This window comes from Hoplias malabaricus, chromosome 3 (genome assembly GCF_029633855.1).
Source record: "Hoplias malabaricus isolate fHopMal1 chromosome 3, fHopMal1.hap1, whole genome shotgun sequence".
Classification (NCBI taxonomy): domain Eukaryota; kingdom Metazoa; phylum Chordata; class Actinopteri; order Characiformes; family Erythrinidae; genus Hoplias; species Hoplias malabaricus.
In genome coordinates, this window is record NC_089802.1 from 18,909,855 (window position 1) to 18,929,927 (window position 20,073).

General features: G+C 38.9%; 1 protein-coding gene across 1 annotated transcript; it reads right to left on the reverse strand.

Annotated features, from left to right (window-relative positions):
* Positions 1–3: 3 nt before the first annotated feature.
* On the reverse strand, positions 4–19,782 carry gsg1l2b (gsg1-like 2b). Its single transcript, XM_066665727.1, has 5 exons — positions 19,485–19,782; positions 16,246–16,293; positions 13,863–14,015; positions 4,174–4,285; positions 4–1,846 (listed from the first exon to the last, which is right to left on the reverse strand). Exons 1-5 carry the CDS (start codon positions 19,780–19,782, stop codon positions 1,546–1,548), a joined length of 912 nt encoding a protein of 303 aa, XP_066521824.1. The 3' UTR covers positions 4–1,545.
* Between the last annotated feature and the right edge of the window lie 291 nt (positions 19,783–20,073).

A 20,073-nucleotide genomic window follows, 5' to 3' on the forward strand; every position in this document is an offset into this window, starting at 1 on the left:
CAGTGAATACAAATTTGGCTAAGTAAACTATACAGTGACAGCACTTCGCTTCATATATATATATATATATATATATATATAAGTACAAAATAAAGCCATGTTAGAAACATGTATAAAACAAGAAACAAACAGTCTGATATGAGCCAACACAAGTAGCTAAAGGAGTTGTTCATTAGCCAGTTCAAACTTATTTTAATTATGCATTTCACATTTACGGCACATAATAATGTAAACACTTTGGGGTTTCGGTGTCCCAGACGCCCAAATATTTTGGTCATGAAAAATGTTTATCTACACAAGTTTGGGTAAGCATAGCACAATGAAAACAATTCAAGTAATAAAGATGAACTTGATAAGAGTGCCCTTCTGTCCAATTTACTGTTACAGTTCAGTCCAGTTCCTATCAGTCCTGTGCTCCCTTAAGCTCATTTAAGTATAGTCTTAAATTCAGTGACTTCATTTTATTATAAATGCTGTAATATATATATACGTATGCTCATACAGAAATATAACTTTGCACAATCCCATCATGATACATTACAGTAAAATATATTGCACTCTGGTGAATGCATTACTTTTAGAAATGTATCCAAACGGACATATCTTCAAAAACTGTTTGAAACCAAACTACTGTATTATTTTTCTTCTAAACGTCCAAAGATATATATCCAACATTGGGCTGATGCCTGTAGTGGAGGAAAAATCTGACATGTTAGTGTTGTAAATTATGTCTGTTTAAAAAATACATATTCTTATACATCCTTATAATTATAGTTCTGTCAAATGAATGTCTATTCAGTTATCAGCATGCTGTGGTGGAATACAACCAAGATCAATAGCACAAACAAAGGCACTCAAGCATGTAACTTTTATATTTAAACAACAGAAATAGCAGGCATGATTTTTTCTAATCAATTTAAAAGAAATTCCAAAAATACAGTCATGAGAAGCTTAGTTTTGAAGACTGGGAATGCTTCTATGCATTAGCATGTTGATGCTATTATTTTCTTAAATCCCATTTTGAAAATGGCAGCTGCCTTTCACATTGTGTGCGCATTTAACTGCGAATAGACCAACAGAAACAGCCAGAAAAAAATTGTAATATAATCTTGTTCTACAGCTATATTATGAAGAACATATTTTTCTGTCTCCTATAAAGTTTTTGGAAACGTTTTTTCAATGTGACATCAATATTTTAATTAGATGGTGCTTTCTCCAATTTTTGTTTAATATTTAAACAAAAATATTCAAGAAAATTCCAGCATCTGTGCCAGAATTAGCCTCTTACGTCAACAAATAATGTCAATACATCAATAGAAAAATCAATAACCACAGTGTCACCTTCAGCGAACATTACAGCACAGTACATAAAAACAGTTTTGAAATATTGAGTCTTTAGAGAAGCCATATTAAAGGCCCTCGTGGTTCACAGCCCTCAGTATAATACGAGGTCAGGTTCAGTTCGTTAAGAGCATGAGGCAGTGCCGAGCGGCAGGGGGTGGGATTGTGTTCCGGGGGCAGTTTTCGTGCTGAGGAAGCTCACAGTTAGCAGTACTCCTCTCCCTGCTGCTCAGGCATGTCATTAAGGTCCAGGAAGACGGAGTTGTTGGAGAGTTTACGAGCCGAGCCGGACAGGTCCAGCAGCTCCTCTGCCGTGCTGGGGACCGAGCTGATGTACATGTCCCACACCTGGTCTGGTGAGTCCAGGTCCAGCAGCTTCTGCTTGATCTTCAAGTTTTTCTCAATATTCCTCCGCTTGTGCTTGAACTCCAGGATGGTCTTGGTGTACCTGTTGATGGTGGTCACAGAGGACGCCATGCAGGCAGTAAAAGAGCCCCAGGCCAAGCTGCATGAAGGAAAACAGCAGCGACAAACTCAGGCAGCAGTAAATGCAGGCAAAATTATGACCAAACTCAAAACTATTAAACTGAATCACATTAGGTGTGCAGTCCTTAGTCATTGTCCAATGATTCTTCTTCATATTATAGAACTGCCATTACACATAACTGACACCTACTGGCCTGCGTGTGTTTTTTTTTATTAAACCGATTTGAGACATAGCTGCCCCCATGTGGGCAATCCATTCTATTGATCATAAACTTGATTATTCAGACTATAGGATATTCATGTAAGCTGCACAAAAATCACTTACATTAATATTGTTTGCTATCTTTTGCTGATAAAAAATAAACAGTAATCCCATTTCCAGTTTATATTACTGAAATAATAAAACGATTCTCTTGATTAACTTTAAGTGCAAACTATATGTAAACTAGTGTTTTATCAACTAAAACAACAGCGAGATCTGGTTGAAGAGCCATCACGTTAATCTACAAATATCCTTGTTCTACCTAAAATTATGTATGGGCTCTATTTTTGTGAATACAGCTCGAGTGCAGAAATAATGTACAGGTTACCTCGGGTTACGTCAGTCCCGAGTTAAGATGTTTCGTGGTTAGGACACATCTCCCATTAATGTATAAAGCCTTGTTTCGATTTAAGTGGTTTTTCGTCGTAAACGTCGTAACGCGAACTTCGTGGTTGGTGTGCGCGGCGGAGGAATACACGGTTACGCGGTCGGGATAGGTGTTACGATAGGATAAGTGCTTACAGTATGTTATTTACGTACAGTATATACGTATGTTCCGACTTACACCGAAAATCTGTTTACGACGCGACGTAGGAACGGATCAACGTCGTAAGTCGATGACCCCCTGTATTTACAAGACGTGGCGTAAACACATGTGGTCTTGGCAGAAATGCTGTTTCATGACTTGGACAGAGACGGCAAATACACAGTTATAAAAAGAGGTTGGGTTAGACCAGTGGTTCCCAAATATGATGAAGCATCTCAAAGCAGGCCAAGCTCATACCTGTCACTGAAGAGATGAGGGGAATAAATGTGTCATTTTTGCCAAATGTGCAAATTTTAGGCATTTTCTCTCAGGAAGCTGTTTTATAATATTTTTTGTGCATAAAGTCAATTAGGAGCAAATATGTTTAACAATGAATTTATTTTTGTTTTTTTCTATAAGTAGTTGCAGATTTGTTTGAAAGTTATGGGGCGCAAAAATATTCTCATCTACAAAAGGGGACATGGCCGAAAAAGTTTGGGAACCACTGGATTAGACCGAATACAGAAACAAAAGTTTTGGCCACGAAACCAAACCTGACTACCTACTTTCTAGGATCACTGTGATGAGTATAAAATTAATATTTACATAATTATGTAAATATTGACACAGATATTAGAAATATTTAAATTATTACATTGCGAAGTGAAACGCTTTCTTCACTATCTGCTGGCCACTTTGGGGCACTTAAAGACTCAAGCAGATTTGTCTGCCCCAAGCAATTGTATGTGGTTGGAGTCAAATGTTGTGGGCAAATGAGACACCTACGGACACTTTTGAGTCCCCAATTCACCGACCAGTGTGTGTTTTTGGACCGTGGAAGGAAACCTGAGCACCTGGAGGAAACCCACATGGACACGGAGAGAACACACCAAACTCCTCATGGACAGTCACCCCGATCGGGGCTCGAACCCACAACTGCAGGACCCTTTAGCTCTGTGACAATGACACTGCCTGCTGCACCACCATGTCGCCCTATCATTATCATTATTTAGTAATTGGGCTATTTATGTTTGTGGAGTGACGTTTGTGATGGACTGGTGTCCTGTGCCCAGTAATTCTGGGTAGGCTCTGGACCTACTGCAGCCATCATCAGGAAGAAGCGGTTAAAGAATAAGAATGAATGAACACATGTTCGTGGTTAAATCCCATTGAGAAACACTGGCCACTTCTTTATCTGTCTGCTTGAAGAAAAATAGTGCTGCACTTGTCCTAGATCACAACAGATGCACATATTTAAGTCAAAATATTCTTGAAGGTTTGTCAAAACTAACCTTGCACTGGCAGCTTTTACTAGTCGAAACCCCTTTGGTGCCACTCCACCCACATAGTTCTAAGAGAGTTTATTTCTATTTTCCAAGTTGCAATAAACCAAACGCATGCAGCAAAATGCAGCTGTAAGCAAAGTACTGAAATTGGAAGCTTAGGTATCAAAACAGTGTCTGTGTCCAACATATCGATTCATATTGATTGTGCACACAGAGGAAAGCAGACATTGCTGAGCTAAATAAGAATATAATGAATGGTAAACAGAGCTCACATGTAGGCCCAGCTATAGTCCCAGCTTTGGGGCTTCCAGTCCTCAGGGCCCAGGCTCACACTGAGCTGGAATGCTGTTGTGTACATCATATGTGCCACCATCCCAAGAAGGCCTGAAACAGTTCAACACACAGAATTACATTTTATTTGGTGCTCAAACACATGTACACACACACACACACACACACTCAGGTCAGGTATTATTATAAGTGATGGATCATTCCATCATTGTCAACGCCTCAGTGACAATGAGGTGGTGGAAGCCTGTTAGTATGTGCTGTGACTGTTTAAACCCCTCAGTGCCCCTGCTGTAATTAGAAAGTGCACCGAATAAAAGCATCCAAGCCAAGTCCCGTGGACAGCTTACCAGACCTACAGACCTACCCAGTGGTCAAGAACTACAGTATAGCTAACACAAACTGTCTCTTACTTCATATCTACATGGTGGACCAACAAGCATATGGATCATACCAGACCATATTTATTTATATTTGCAGATATAGTGTTACAGAAGCAATCATTTTGCTTAGTTTAAATGTACAGTACTGTCAGCATTTTATGACATTTTCAACTAAAACACATTAAATACAGTGCATTCGTTTAACAGGGCATATTGCTGAGAGACATATGATAAACCACTTGCATAAAGAAGGCAAAATCAAAGAAAAATTAGGGGAAAAAAGAAAATAAACATTTAAAGCTACAGAGACAATGGGAAAAACCTGTTGGACCAGCAAAGCTATCACCATCCAGTAAACAATACATTTTAAAGCTTTCATCTTTGAGAGATAAGAGAGAAGAAAGCTAAACTCCTGTTTTAGATCAGAGAAAAAAAATCATGAGGGTTTGCGTCCTTCTGACGTGACAAGACAAAAACAACACCGTGGGTCTGGTAGACGTTTAACAGGAAATGTAACTGAATAAAACTAATAAACAAAAAGAAAATGTGTAAAGAATCTTACTTGTGTTCTTTGAAACCTACACTGCCTTCAGTCCTCAACCTCATCACTCAATAATTTTTGTTGTGGGGATCAAAAAATATCACATTTAAGACTGAACTTTGGAATTGTGAAAAAAAATTCCTTTGAAACTCTATACACATGGTAAGGAAGGAAAGCTGTGATACAAGCAAAGCATGAACACACTTCCTGTTAGGAATTATTTAAAATAATTTATGTATAGTATTCAGGGGCAGCTGTGGCCTGGTGGTTAGGGAACTGGGCTTGTAAACGGAAGGTTGCCGGTTTGATTTCACATGACTGAAGTGCCCTTGAGCAAGGAACAGAACCCCCAGCTGCTCCCCGGCTTCTGTGGCTAAAGCTGCCCACCACTCTGAGCCGGCATGCTCACTGCCCCCTAGTGTTCAGCAGTGCGTGTGTGTAAAATGTGTATTTCACTGCATGGATTGGGTTATATGCAGAGAACAAATTCCTCTGTGTGTAATCACAGTGGCCAATAAAGTGATTCTAATTCTAGATTCTATTTGTTGATGCTTCCAGTTCCATACAGTTCTGGTAAATTTGCTATATTTATGACTGCTTTATTTCTTGACACTGTCTGCTTATTTCTGTCTAGCCATCGGTTAGTATTGTGCAAACAGCTTTCCTAAATCATCACAATGAGCTTGTTTATGTGTTTCAACCAGACTTTCTTATGTGGTTTCTGGCACTATATGACAAACTGTTATAGAAAAATGATCAAAAGCACAGGCTCAACTCAGGCTTCTGGACGCCTGCTTCTACTGCTCTGAACTGTGCAACATATCGTTCTTCATTTTTTATTGATAACACTGTCATGTAGTGTCAGAAACCACACAAGAAAGTCTGTTTGACGTTACTTTGCTAATGTAAGGCAGACGTGTGGTGATTTAGGAATGTGTAATGGAGTGTCTGCAGGACTCCATTACAGTATTAGTTGGTAGCTTCAATGCTAACTACAGAAGTAAACTTCATCTGCCAAACCTGTCTGGGCTGATCAGCTATATTTGGAGGAAGGGGAAAATTGTGTAAATATGTGTTTTGCTAAAATGTGTGTTTTAATATCAAAGTATGAATAAAACACAAGGTCCTACATTAAGTACTAATACTATATATTACGTGATGAAACACAGTCCTGGCTCGATCAAGAAACGTTAAATAAAACATTAAATACTCTTTGTGTTCATATAGTTATGCAAATGAGTATATAAACAATCACTGCTCCGTTTTCCCTATAGCACCAGTCAGAAGTTAGAGCTTTCTTATTTGTGTAAAACCCAGGACACATTCAGAAAATGTATTTCCAGCTTCTTTTAGTCACAATCATTTGAATTCAACACATGAAAACGTACAAAATTCAATCCAACAGATTATTGTGATGTAAACGCACACCTTTAAAAGCAAACAGCTGTGGGAAATAATTGCAGTCAGGTTAACTAACTGCTATGCGTTCAAATAGTTGCAGACATCCAGCGTTAAACTGTGACAAGACTGATGCAATGTAGTTATGTACTGCTACACAATAAAATGTAATATGACGAAATACCGATGTAATGTAAGATAAACTAGCAGATTGTTTAAAGGCTGTAGCATTGTACCAAGTGCACCAAGTGAAACCAAGCTGACATAACTGTATCTTGCCATAAGGGGGCAGTGTTACACCATGTAAAAAAAAAGGGTGCCCTCAGTCTGGCAGGAGACGAAACGGAATAAATAACCTACCTCCTCCAGAACAGTCTCTTAACGAGACACTACCGCTTCTAAATTTGAACCACTTTTTACAATAAACACATGATAGTTGCTTATTTACCAAATTTGCCCATAACTTCCTCTCAAAATACCCCCTTTTCAGACTAATGGCGTATTAGTGGCTTTATCTAGCGATGTAAACATAGCGTCACTACCTGCTCAACAGTTAAATTACTTTATACTGAAATATGCGTTAATTATTACAATGAACAATTCCTTTCTCTCTCTCTCTCTCTCTCTCTCTCTCTCTCTCTCTCTCTCTCTCTCTCTCATACAGAGCTCTTGTTTCACTTGTTGTTTTGAGCCATGACCATTTATTTTCTCCATGAACACTTCTGTGCCTGATGCTAAAGCTTGTCCTGAAACTTCTACTTGAAAATGTTTTTAAAATTTTCAATTTATTGTGATTACATTTTAAAATTGACAGACACTACTAATATAAGAATTACATTTTGTTAAACTTTATTTTTCTTTATTTTGCATTTGTGTATACATTTTACACTTCAATCCTTTACTAAAATCTATGGGCTTTATAAATGACAATGTGATTAATTTCAGCAAATAGTTGGGTTTTTTTGGAAGTAATTTTTCGAATCGATCAACAGTCCTAAAGTGTACAAATAAATATGTACATATGTGTGTGTGTGTGTGTGTGTATGTAATGTTTACAGAAAAGCATTGAGTAATGTAATAGTGTGGAACAATACTCTCTGGAGTAAGGAAGCACAATTAAGTACTTTTCGGTTTAATAGGATTGTGTCTTGTGATTCAATATTAATCATACAGTATCGGGTCCTGACTTCAGTAATGCTCCATGGCGGAATCTTTAAAGAAAATGTTCCAACATCTAGAGTAATATTGTCATTAATGCAACAAAATGGTGGACATCTCCCTATAAATAAATTTAATTTTGTATGAAAATTAAAACAAACATGTCCACATACTTTTGGCCACATAGTGTACTTAATGTACAGTCCATCTCAATGTTGCCAATCTGTTCACTCATTATTCAGTGCGAACCCCAGTGGCAGAGCACTTGGGAGCTGACGGAAGGTGGTAATTAATGAAGACTGTCAGCTTTGGCTAGCACAGGTAGCACAATGGTGCAGTTCAGGGGCATTGCTTAATGGGGTCAGTGCATGAAAGTTTTAGAGAAGGCAAATCTTGTGTCCAGATGGTAATGCAGACTTAATCAACAGCACCAGCAAGTCAGACCTTGAGTCAGGACAATCAGAGTCACCCAGTGCCAGAAATAGCCAAGCTGAAAGCGTGATAGGAGATTATTTAGAACACACAAAGTCCTACATATTAGGTCAATTGGTGTTCATTCTCTAAATGACTTGCGTGAGGGCGAAGAAATGTATCTGCTGTATTGTGTGTGCAAAGAACAGAAAACCCTTGGAATACAACCCTTGTCAACCAGCCAAAGTATTACACGTCTGAGAATAAACATACTAACACAAGTACTACTGCACTGATTTCCTCTTGCTAAGAATGATCTCCCTGGTTTTCTTTGAGCCTCCCTCTCTTACTCTCTCTAGCCTCTACCTCAGAAAGGCTTTTGGACATATCAGTGATACCACCAGGGTGTGAAATGGCCTCTGTGTGGACTTCATCTCAAAAAGAGGATAAAAAAAACACCCTTACCAATCCCATTACAGTTTATGGAAGTACAATCCCTGAAATAAACAAAGGCAGACCACATCTAGTAGAGCTATGTTAAATTCAGGAGTCCCCATGCTAAATTAAGTCCCAATAAATAGTAATACTGCAATAATTACAAAAAGTCAAAGCAGACATACATGTGCTTTGAAAAATCTCCCTTAAAGGCATTGTTCACAATTATAATAATAAAATACTTTTTATAAAATTCAAAACATGTTTCCTTGCCACTTGCTATCTCTTCCATATCTTTGCAAACTGAGGTGTTTTTATGAAGCCCCAGTGTCTGTAAATGAATGAAAAAACATACTGGTTTGGTCTGGTATGCTTGCCTTTCTCTCTCCCTCTGCTCATTTCAGAGGCATCTGGAGTATTATTAGACAACAGAGAGAACTTCAAATGTTGTAAAGTATGAACCGAGATGAGGGCATTCCTTGTGACTGCACCATAGGTGGGGAATATAGACTTATTTATAGCTGTTTCGGATCACGTAAGGTGGAAATGTCTCCGAATTTGGGAGAAGGCTAACTGCATTTCCGAAAATGCTATAAAATAAAACAACCCAGGTTACAAATGAGTTTCTGTGGTAATTCAAACAGGGAATAAAAACTTACAGTTCATCCATGTACAAACAGTGACCCCCACAATCACACAATTACAAATTGTGTACTTTGTACTGACAGAGAAAGGCAAGGACAGATAAATAATATAAAACGCAAAAAAAAACCCAAAAAAAACTATTTTTTATTATTTGATTAAATATTACTGAATCGATATGTACAGACTTTTAAAAATGTAAGTAAATATAGTATCATTTTACAGTGTTGATTGTGTCCACTCTTTGACTTTCTTAAAGCTTCTATCAATTTATGATACATAGGGAGTATGGGGTGATTTGGGATTAAACCTCTGTGTTCTTCTCATGCTTTGTGTCATATTGATGTGTTGTCTTTCTTTAAGAGGAAGTATGGACCCCTATTGGACTGGCATGATAATGCAACCGCTTTCTTATTCGTCTGCACAAGGATATTTTAAAAAACAGAGGATCTCAGTTTTTAGTAATATCTAAATCCATGTGGACATGGCCTCAAACTAGCAGAAAAGAAAATATATTGCAAAACATTGCCACAGGTCTTGTCACAGGTCAAATCTTATCCTTTTTTTCAGTATTTTCCTAATTTGATTAATCAGTGCAACAGCGTCTGATCAGTAATGGTTTGCTTTTAGATTGGACATGTGTTTTTACATACAATAATACCAAAAGTGCTATATTTTCCCCATAGAAATGAATCTCAGACCTCATTATCATCGTCATTATCTATGTCATCATCATCATCTACTATTCGACATTATCCATTTCAGAGTCGTGGAGGCAACAGGGTGAGCAAAGAAACCCAGGCATCTTTGTCCCCCACAGCTTCCACCAGCTTCAGCTGGGAGATCCTCTGGTGTTCCCAGACCAGCCGGGATATTAAAAACCCTACCCTGTGGCCTCCTCCTAATTTTCTGCGTCTGGTATACGTCCAACAAGTGGCATTCAGGAGGCATCCTTTTAAGATGCCCAAACAACCTCATCTGGCTCCTATCAACACAAAGAAGCAGTGGTTTTACTCTGAACCCCTCTCAAACCACTGAGCCCCTCCTCATTACTGAGAGCGAGCCCAGCAACCCAACTGACCTTTTGACCGTCCAATAACATCTCACCACTCAGGTTCATATCAGGATGGCTGTTCTTTCCAATCATTCTCCTCCAAGAACACAGCAAAGTCTTCTCCAGAAGTCCACCTTCTTTGTAGGAGGGAGACCAACCCCTATTGAGGTGTTTGAGTCCAGAGCTCACACTGTGCACAGATGTGAGTCCATCTATATCTAGCTGATATCTCTCAATCTTCTGCACCAGCTCCTCCCCTCCCCCCAACATAGTGAAGTTACCTGCCCCCATCCTGTGCTAGACAAGCATTGTACTGCACCGTTAATCTTGATCTTGGTGATGGTGGGTGCACATGATCCTCCTACACTGCCTTTTCAGTCTGATCCTGACCAGGTTACGTGTACTGCACTAACACCAGACGCTCACTCTTGGTCACTCAGGCCGGATACACTCTGTCCCAGTAACTCTCTCTCTCATGCAGCGTGCATATTATTCTTTTTCTCATAATATGAGCTCATATGGGTGCTTCTTAAATTGTTTTGTCTGGATCTGTTTGCCATGTGAGAACGTACTGGGAGCTCACAGCTTCTGGTGACATAGCCCCTGAGGACATGAGACCACACAAGCTTTTCTAGTATGACAAGGGCTTAATCCAGGTATGCATGACAGACCCCTGTGGGAAAATGTCTGTGCAACCTACTAACATCACAAAGATACAAGTACACTAGCAACTCCCTTTCAACCATTACAGGAACCTCAGGAACCTCTTAACTACATATTTAGCAGACACCTGAAACCATGTAGGGTATTATAAACACCAGTAAGAAAGGCATGGTAACTGCTTAGAAACACTCTAATAACCATTTGGTATACCACAGCAACCTACTTACAACACCATAGCAACCAGTCTGGATACCAAAATAATCACCTACCAATACCCTATCATGCATTTTTGAATTACTTAGGCTGCTTGATCACTGCTTGATTACATTTTTAAAAAAATGTAAATAAAAGCAAAATGTGACAATGTGCAAAACTGTTCAAAGACAACATTTAATATTTTGAAATTAAAAACTGCAGTGCTTTATGAAACATATTTGCTCATTTTCCAACAAAGTTAGGATGGGGCAACAAAAGCATGGTACATTTGTATAATGCTGATAAAAATATATAATTAGGTTAATAGGCAAAAGGGTTTAAAAGGAGCATCTCAGAGACACTGATTGCTTAAGAATTAAAGATGGGGAGGAGTTCGTCAATCTGTGAAAGACTGCACAAACATTTAAAGAAACACACTTCTCAACCTAAAACAGCCAAAAACCTTTCTTCATGTACAGTACATAATATCATTACAAGATTCAGAGTATCCAGAGAAATGTTTATATGCAAGTGAAAAGGGCCTGCATTAAAAACAGAAACTTTTTTTGTGTGGAAACTTCAGAAAACAAGAGTCACTATTTGTTATTATTAAAACACACAAATGCAAAATTAAACCATATTTACAAAGGATCCAGAAATGCTCATTTAACTGAGGCAAAGTGGAAAAGTGTACTGTTGTTAGACAAATTTTTGAATTCATGGATCCCATATCTTTCAAGCTAAAGAGGAGCGGGGCCTTGTTATAAGGGCACAGTTCAAAAGCCAGCATCTGTGATGGTATGGGGTGCATTAGCACACATGGCATGGTTGCCTTGCACATCTGTGAAGGCACCATTAATGCTGAGCTATATTTACAGGTTTTTGAGCAATATTCTGCCACATTCTGAAATAAATAGATTTATTTCAGTCTTATTTCAGTTAGATCAGGCCAACCCACTTTGTGCATAGAATACAACAGCAGTGTCCCATTGTGTAAGAAAGGTGATAAACTACTTCAGACCCATTGTACACTTTTGGCGCATTATGAAACAAAAAAACACTATAATGGAGACTCAAAGTGTTGAGTAGCTTAAATCTTGTTATCAAGCAAGAATGGGAAACATTTCACTTTCAACACACTTTCAACAGCAATTGGTTTCCTCAGTTCCCAAACATTTACAATGTTGTTAAAAGACGAGCTGATGCACAGTGGTAAACAAGCTCTGGTCCAAATATTTTCTTGCCAAATGTGATGTTGGCAAGAAATTGAAAATGGGCAGAGAATTAAAAAAAATATATATATTCATCATCATCATCATCTTCTATTCCCCTTTTCCATTTCAAAATAATAATATTAAACAAAATTAAATTCTCAATTTTAACATTTGAAAATTTGTCTTTGTACATACACACCACTGCATTCTGTCTTTGTTTACAAGCCCAACTTTTCTGGAAATGGGGTTTGTAGTTCCTCTTACATTACTTTGCCCTTCCTTTTTGTTCTATTTGGGCTAATCCAATAATCCAAGCAGATTATCTCATATAATCTCCTCAGAAATGTCTCCTGATAAGTGAATAACCTGTATTTAATGGTCATTTTGACATCAAGAGTGGTATCTGACTTTTTCAGAGTACTGTAAACAAAAGACATGTTTTAATTTTGCTGGCACATCCTATGTCATGTTCTAAAAGCTGTCGTCTGAAGGACAGTACACCTGTAAACATATGTTTAGTGGTTTTGGTGACATCATAAAAAGAATGTATTCAAAATGTGTTGTTTTTGTAGCTTTATTTCTATGTAGGCATTGTACTGTATTGACTGAGAAGTAAATTTGTTTTTATTAATTATTTAATTAAATTTATTATTTTAACTTTAAAAGTATTTGTTTTTTTATTGTGTCTAATTAATGTCATCCCTACACTATAATATTCCAATATGGAAAATACAGCAAGTTAAACTTCAGCAACTTTGAATGTCTTTACAATTCATGCTGCTGCTTCTCCAAACGGAACTGAATTAATCCCTTCCTATGCTGAAGGACTTTAACAAAGCCCCTAGTCTCACATGTCTGCAGAGCTAAATAAAGAATCTCACACTGATGTCGAGGGCCATGAGTTCATTGTTGCAAAGCTTGACTAAAGAATCATGTCAGTCTAAATTTAATGCGAGCTCCTCTTGCTACATATGGATTTCAGTGGCCACCGTTACGTCAAATACCCTACACACATGTTGGCTTAAGGTAGTATTAATTTTCTAGCCATGTGTTGCCCAAAGCCCTTAAATAAATCAAGAGGTCAAAAATAGCCTGGATGAAATTCAAGAGGATTTGATACCACGAGGCTTATGCAGGATCTGGACCATGAAGCCACAATTCTTTGACTATAGAGCTGGCTGCTATACACGGCATGGTTTGGGTGTCTATTTCTCAGGAAAGCAAAGGCCAGCCTGGAGCATCACACACATCTAACACTGCCACTCTCCTGACACTACAAACGCTGCTATCCTTTGAGAATAGTTTCAATGATAGTTTCAGCCAAGCCGTCAAGTCTTGGCTTCTGAAAAATATCTGAACTGTACTCTGCCACTCCAGCTCCATCCAGTTTACAGCCCAGACCTTCACTATAGAGTGCGTGGATGATTACAGAGATATGCAAAATTTGACATTTCGCATGGCTGAATCCTGATGAGCTCTATGTATTCCATCAAATACTCAATATCTGTCCTACAGTCAAAAAGCAGGCTTTCTGTTAGGGGCGGAGTAATTAATACAGTTTAGCAAATCCAGCATTTACCTGACAAGACAGTGAAAATGGCAGCAAAGGCGTTCAGCTTGAGGCCGTCAATGACATTCCCAATATGGCAGACTTCAATGGACATGAGGATTCCCCCAGTGGACAGAAGAAGAATATACAGACACTCGGCCACGATACACAGCCACAACACCCCTGTTGAACAGATGGGGTTAAAAGAAAGAGCAGACAGGGCAGACAGAAACATAACAATAGAGAGAGAGAGAGAGTGGGGAAGAAAATAGAGGTTGAGGGAGAAAGAGGAAGAGAGGAAAGAGGGAAAAAAGAAAGGTGAAAGGGATGAAAAGAGGAAATAACACATAAAGAATATAAAAAAAATGAGAAATAAAGAGAAAATATAGGCAAGACAGACAGTGAGAAAGAAAAAAGCAGAAACAGTGTAGGGAGGGGGTAAAAGGCACAAAAAGTGAGAGGGAGCAAGAACATTAAAGGAGAGAGGAGAAAAGGGAAAGTAAAGGACAGAATATAAAAGAGAAGAAGGCAAGCATGGGACAAAGCAAGGGGACAAAGACAGGAAACATGACAAGAAGAGAAAAAACGGTCCGAGGGACAGGGAAAAAAAGGGGCAGAATGAAAATGAATGAGAGGAGGAGGAAAGAAAATAAGGGAGAGGCATCAAGAGAATGAAATAGACAGTGGACAGAGAGAGAGAGAGAGAGAGAGAGAGAGATCAGGCTAGTGCAGACAGACCCTGGAGAAATGCCTGGTAACACAGGTATCAGAGGTCGGAGGTTTTTATCTAGATGAACTCTGAGGCAGCAGCAAAGCTGATGTCACTGATTAGCTCGGCCTCCACAGAGTCCTTGTATACAGAGGGAAACTACAGCAGTTGTTTCAGCTTCACTCCTACCACACCATTCATCTGCAGGATTTAAATATTCACACATGAAGGATACTGAACACTGCGCTTTACAGGGAGATTTCAGTGCTCAAAGCTTTAACAGCATGTATGTGCAGCTACATATTTTATGAACCTGCAGAAAATGTCTCATTTTTATGAAGAAACTACTAAAAGCAACAGCATGTTTTATCCATGATCCATGAGTCAAAACAGCACCTCATTTAATATTCAATGAGTTTTTGTAAATGTGATTTTAAACATATATTATTTGGATAAATGCTAATGTCTTACTATTCATTATTTAATGTATCATATGGACAGTGATGTGGAGATTATAATCCTACTACCTATTCTCTAGGTATGTTTCATGCTTGGGACAAATGTTCTGCGATGGACAGAATACAGAGTGTGATTCTGTGCACCACAGAGTGAATTAGTCCAAAAGTTATGATCTCTTCATATTCATGAAATTTCAATAAATGTTTTTGACGAAGGACACATTTAAACTAAAGGTAGTAGAAATGTATCCCATCAAGGTTATGTTACTCCTCACACAGAAATGTCAGACAGCTAACTGAAAGACTTATTCACATGTAGCCTTGAACATGATTTAAACCATGCCCTTCAACAGTCCAAATGACAAAACATTTTTGAACACAAACTTTTTCCTGAATTCAAGGACAATAATAAATGTGTGTTTGATGCAGTAAGAATCTCTACCGTTCCAAACAAGGCTTTTGGCTAATTGTTGGCTTTAGACTATTTGGACTTCATGAAATTCACCCATAAGAAAATTGGTGAAGTCATGTACTAATTTTGGATGATTACTTTTGGATCACAAAAGCCACTGTAATCATCCAGAAGGTATTGGAAGGAGCTCCATCACTCCAGAGAACACAGTGCCTCAGGGCTTTATACCCATCTAGCCTTGACTTGCCTTTGAGTGGAGTGACCATAAGCCATTTTCAGTTGATATAAGGACGTTACATTATGTACCAGCACAGCTGCATATGTGTGTTCACTATGGCTACTTATTCATTCATTGTCTGTAACCTCTTATCCAGTTCAGGGTCGCGGTGGGTCCGGAGACTACCCAGAGTCACTGGGCGCAAAACAGGAACATACACTGGAGGGGGCGGCAGTCCTTCACAGGGTGACACACACACTCACACATACTGAGTCGCCAATCCACCTAACAACATGTGTTTGTGGACCGTGGAGCCCCCGGAGGAAACCCACGCAGATGCGGGGAGAACACACAGACAGTCACCCGGAGCGGGACTCAAACCCACAACCTCCAGGTCTCTGGAGTTGTGTTACTGCAACACTACTTGCTGCACCATCATGCTGCCTTTTATGGCTACCTAAATAACCTTAAATCATTCATTAAAAGTCACGTCTATAAACCTTTATTAACTTAACTCAACAATTTAGTCAGATCACAGAAGACAACTATTTACATTTCCAGTTACTTATTACATCCCCACAAGTTCAACAGAAACTACAGCATACATTTGAACTTACCTCTCTCATGAGGTGGTGCCACATTTATAAAACTTCTGCATTTCTCACCTGGTGAGAAAGACACCAAAACAGAATCACATAAATGTACAGTGATATTGATATTGGCATATATTTGCTAACATTCTTGACGATATGACAAAACACTGACAAATATTTCATTAACCCACAAGAGCTTATGGTGATATATGTGTCACAAACACTTTATAGGGTCTGGAAAGTTCCCTACACATCTTTACCCTTCACTTTAAATTATGAATGTCCCTAAGTGACATTTGCTGAACATCCGGGATGAAGTCACATGACAGTTTGTGAATGTGTGTTTGTGTGACCTTATTTACAGTATGACATTGTGCTTCATGAGGACATAGAGGTACTTTCATGAGGACATAGAAAAGCTTATTAAAATAGTTTTTGTTTGTTTCAAAAGGTGTGTTCCAACATATGTAACAATTAAAAAGCTTTATTCACCTGCCCTGTGTTACATACAACACACTCCGATCCCATTTTAGGAACAAAATGTTGAAATACAAAATGGTTGCATTTTGACTTTCCTTGTACTCAACTGTGTGCTTCTGCTTGAGGTGGTGAAACAGATTAATTGTGTTTCCCCATTTTGTTGTTACAGGCCTCTAGCCTATCGTATATATTACTAGTGTTGGGTGATATCAAAGCAAATCAATATCACAATTAATTGTACATTTTATCACGATTACAATTATTATATAATTATTATCCATTATCTGTAACCGCTTATCCAGTTCATGGTCACGGTGGGTCCAGAGCCTACCTGGAATCATTGGGCACAAGGCAGGAACACACCCTGGAGGGGGCGCCAGTCCTTCACAGGGCAACACCCACACACTTTTGAGTCGCCAATCCACCTACCAACGTGTGTTTTTGGACTGTGGGAGGAAACCGGAGCACCCGGAGGAAACCCACACAGGAAACCCACAGGGAAAACACACCAACTCCTCACAGACAGTCACCCGGAGCGGGAATCAAACCCACAACCTCCAGGTCCCTGGAGCTGTGTGACTGCAACACTACCTGCTGCAACACCGTGCCGCCCTATAATTATTATTTATTTATTTATTTTTTCTGGCCCTTATAGTTTAGTGACTCCAGTATGCTGCAGTATTAAATATGGGATATGTTTTCTAATGTTGCTAGGAGCTTGTTCCTCTCTTGTTTTCTGAGCACTGTTTATATTTGGTATGTGATTGTGCTTTGGTCACTGAAACGTTTTTTTCCAACGTTTACATTTGACTTCTTTTTGTTCAGTGTCATCTTAATTAAAGTCAAAGCAAAACACATCCAAACCACAGGCACTGTTTTTCTTTGGTAGGAGCTGCTAGAGTTGCTCTGTTGGCCTTTGCCTTTAGGTGCTCCTTCCATGTGGCAGAATCACTTGACTACAGCATGGTAATGTGGTTTTAAAGGGAGAGTACATGAACATACATTGGGAACATAACAGAATAAAAAAGGAAAAACAGTCAGAAAAAAATATAATTGACAAGATTAGAAGATCAGAAGTTCTGAATTTCAATTTGTTTTCGCTGAATTGCCCAGTCCTACATATTATCATGGTTTGTTGTACATCTGATATTCAGTGACCAAACCACCACCACACGACCTTGGACACTCCCCTTTTTAGAACAACCTCTTCCACCACAGAGCCACTTCCACTGTACTTGTTGCTGTGCCTAAATGACTCATGTAATGAACGTATGTCATATCATATACACCTGCATGATGTCATTATGTAAACATGTCAGAATATTGTTAATATCACTATAAGGATTTTATTTAAAAAAATAATTAAAAAAATTTATATTAATGTTATCATGAACAACACAATACGGCACAGCCCTAGTGTGTTCTTCATTAACACCAACACTGAAAACACACTTCATTCAAGACTAAGTGAATAAACTACATTATTTTGTTGTTGTTGTTGTTGTTCTTAAAGTCCCCCTCCATCATTGATTAAATCTGTTAAACAGAATGACATATTTAAACATTATTTCCAAGAAAAACTTCCCCTAATTCTGTAAAATGGTCAAACACAGATATATGAATAGGCAGTTTATTGTCACCTCAATCTGTACTCACCCACAGACTGAAAACCCTGCCCCACAAGTTAATGTGACTGGTTCCTTAGGTAGGAACCAGTAGGAAACCCTGACTGTCTGAATTAGCTCATTTAAGTCTTTGGAATACTGCAGTTTCAAATTGAATATGCTCATCCATGGCATTAATGCAAATTTCTAGCAAACACCACTCCATGGCAAAAAAACATAACCTTGATTGTCATTGGAGGGGTCTTTAAATATTGCAATATAATGTGCTATAAAAAAAGCTGTGAGCTACTGGGTATAGCCCATAGTAAAAAAAATATAATAATAAAACAAAACCCTAACAAAACCCAGGTTTACAGGACACTAAATCTGGTCTTTGTTGATACTGTGCTCTAACTTCCATTCTCTGTTGTACACAGTCATCTAATGCAAAAATAAATAAATAAAATAACAGTCTCCCCATAAAATACACTTTTAGAAAAAATGAATATATTGTAATTTATAAAAACGCACAGTCCTTAAATATTCTTTATCAGTGACACAGGATGTATACGCTTGACTCACAAAATGTCGGTCAGTGGGTTTGCAGGAGCATCCAGAGCCTTGAGTGCAATCTGATTTAATTAATTTACCATCTACAGTCCACATTAAAACATACCAACATGTTGATGTCATTATGATGCACTCAAGTGTACAGCCCCAAAAATTTAAATAAGGGCACATCATTTCTATATTTATTGTACATTTTTAATTTCCATTGATTCCAGGTTTCAAATGTCCTTACTGTGTACATGTAAATGTAAAACAAAAAAAGTACCGTGCAGGTATATTTTCCTTTGCTGTGTACAGACAGTGTGTACATGTGGTGATATATTCAATGCACACAACAGGACTTTAAGACCACTGTTGTGACTCACTGTTGTGAAGGTTCATTAGCACTGTTACTTTCTGAAATGTAAAGATTGAGAAAAGTGACTGTTCTGTGTAAAATATTTCCACAAGCTGAGCTTACTCCTCTGTTCACTTAAATCATGATTCAACATTTATCTGTTGTAACTTTTTAAAACAATCTAGCTTTATTCATCTTCAAACCTTCATACGATGATAAGCCAGTTTCATTTTTTTACACAAGTAAAGGAGTTTAGGAAGTGCGTGGTGTACCTATGAGGTCGATGTTTTCCTCGCAAGAGAACCATATCCCGCTGTGGAATCTGCGGAGGACGAACTTGTCCTCGCCGGTCTCAAACACGTACTGAACCAGGCGGCTGTCGTTGCTGCCGCTCGTGCTGTTGAAGCGGATGCAGTGCGCGTGCACCAGCGTCGTGCAGAAGGGCTTCACCACTTTGCGCAGACCCTCGCACCAGTGGCTCGAGGCGAGCGCGCACACGGCCAGCAGCAGCGCGCACACGTTCAGCGTGAGAGCCGCGCACGCGCGCCGCCGCCGCTCCAGAGCTGCCATGTAGCGCGAGAAGCGGTATCCGACAACGAGCTCCAGGAGTTTGTGTGTGTCTCCAAGACGCGAGTCGGTCAAATGGCTTCAGTGTCCTGAGAGAGAGAGAGAGAGAGAGAGAGAGAGAGAGAGAGAGAGAGAGAGAGAGAGAGAGCCGCCTTGCGCTTCCCCGCCCATTTCACTCCGCGCGCGCCCTCACACTGAACGACTTTCATTGGCTGATCAGAGCGCACTAATTTGTGATGTGTGAAAAATATTATTTCACCATATTTCAACTCATTCCTATTATGTGCAAATGAC

Coding starts and splice junctions, on each gene's coding strand:
- gsg1l2b (XM_066665727.1), bottom strand. CDS start 19,782: ATGGCAGCTCTGGAGCGGCGGCGGCGCGCGTGCGCGGCTCTCACGCTG. Junction 16,294..19,484: donor GGAAAACATCGACCTCATAG/GTACACCACGCA, acceptor CTTTCTCACCAG/GTGAGAAATGCAGAAGTTTT. Junction 4,286..13,862: donor CATTTTCACTGTCTTGTCAG/GTAAATGCTGGA, acceptor GAACTGTTTCAG/GCCTTCTTGGGATGGTGGCA.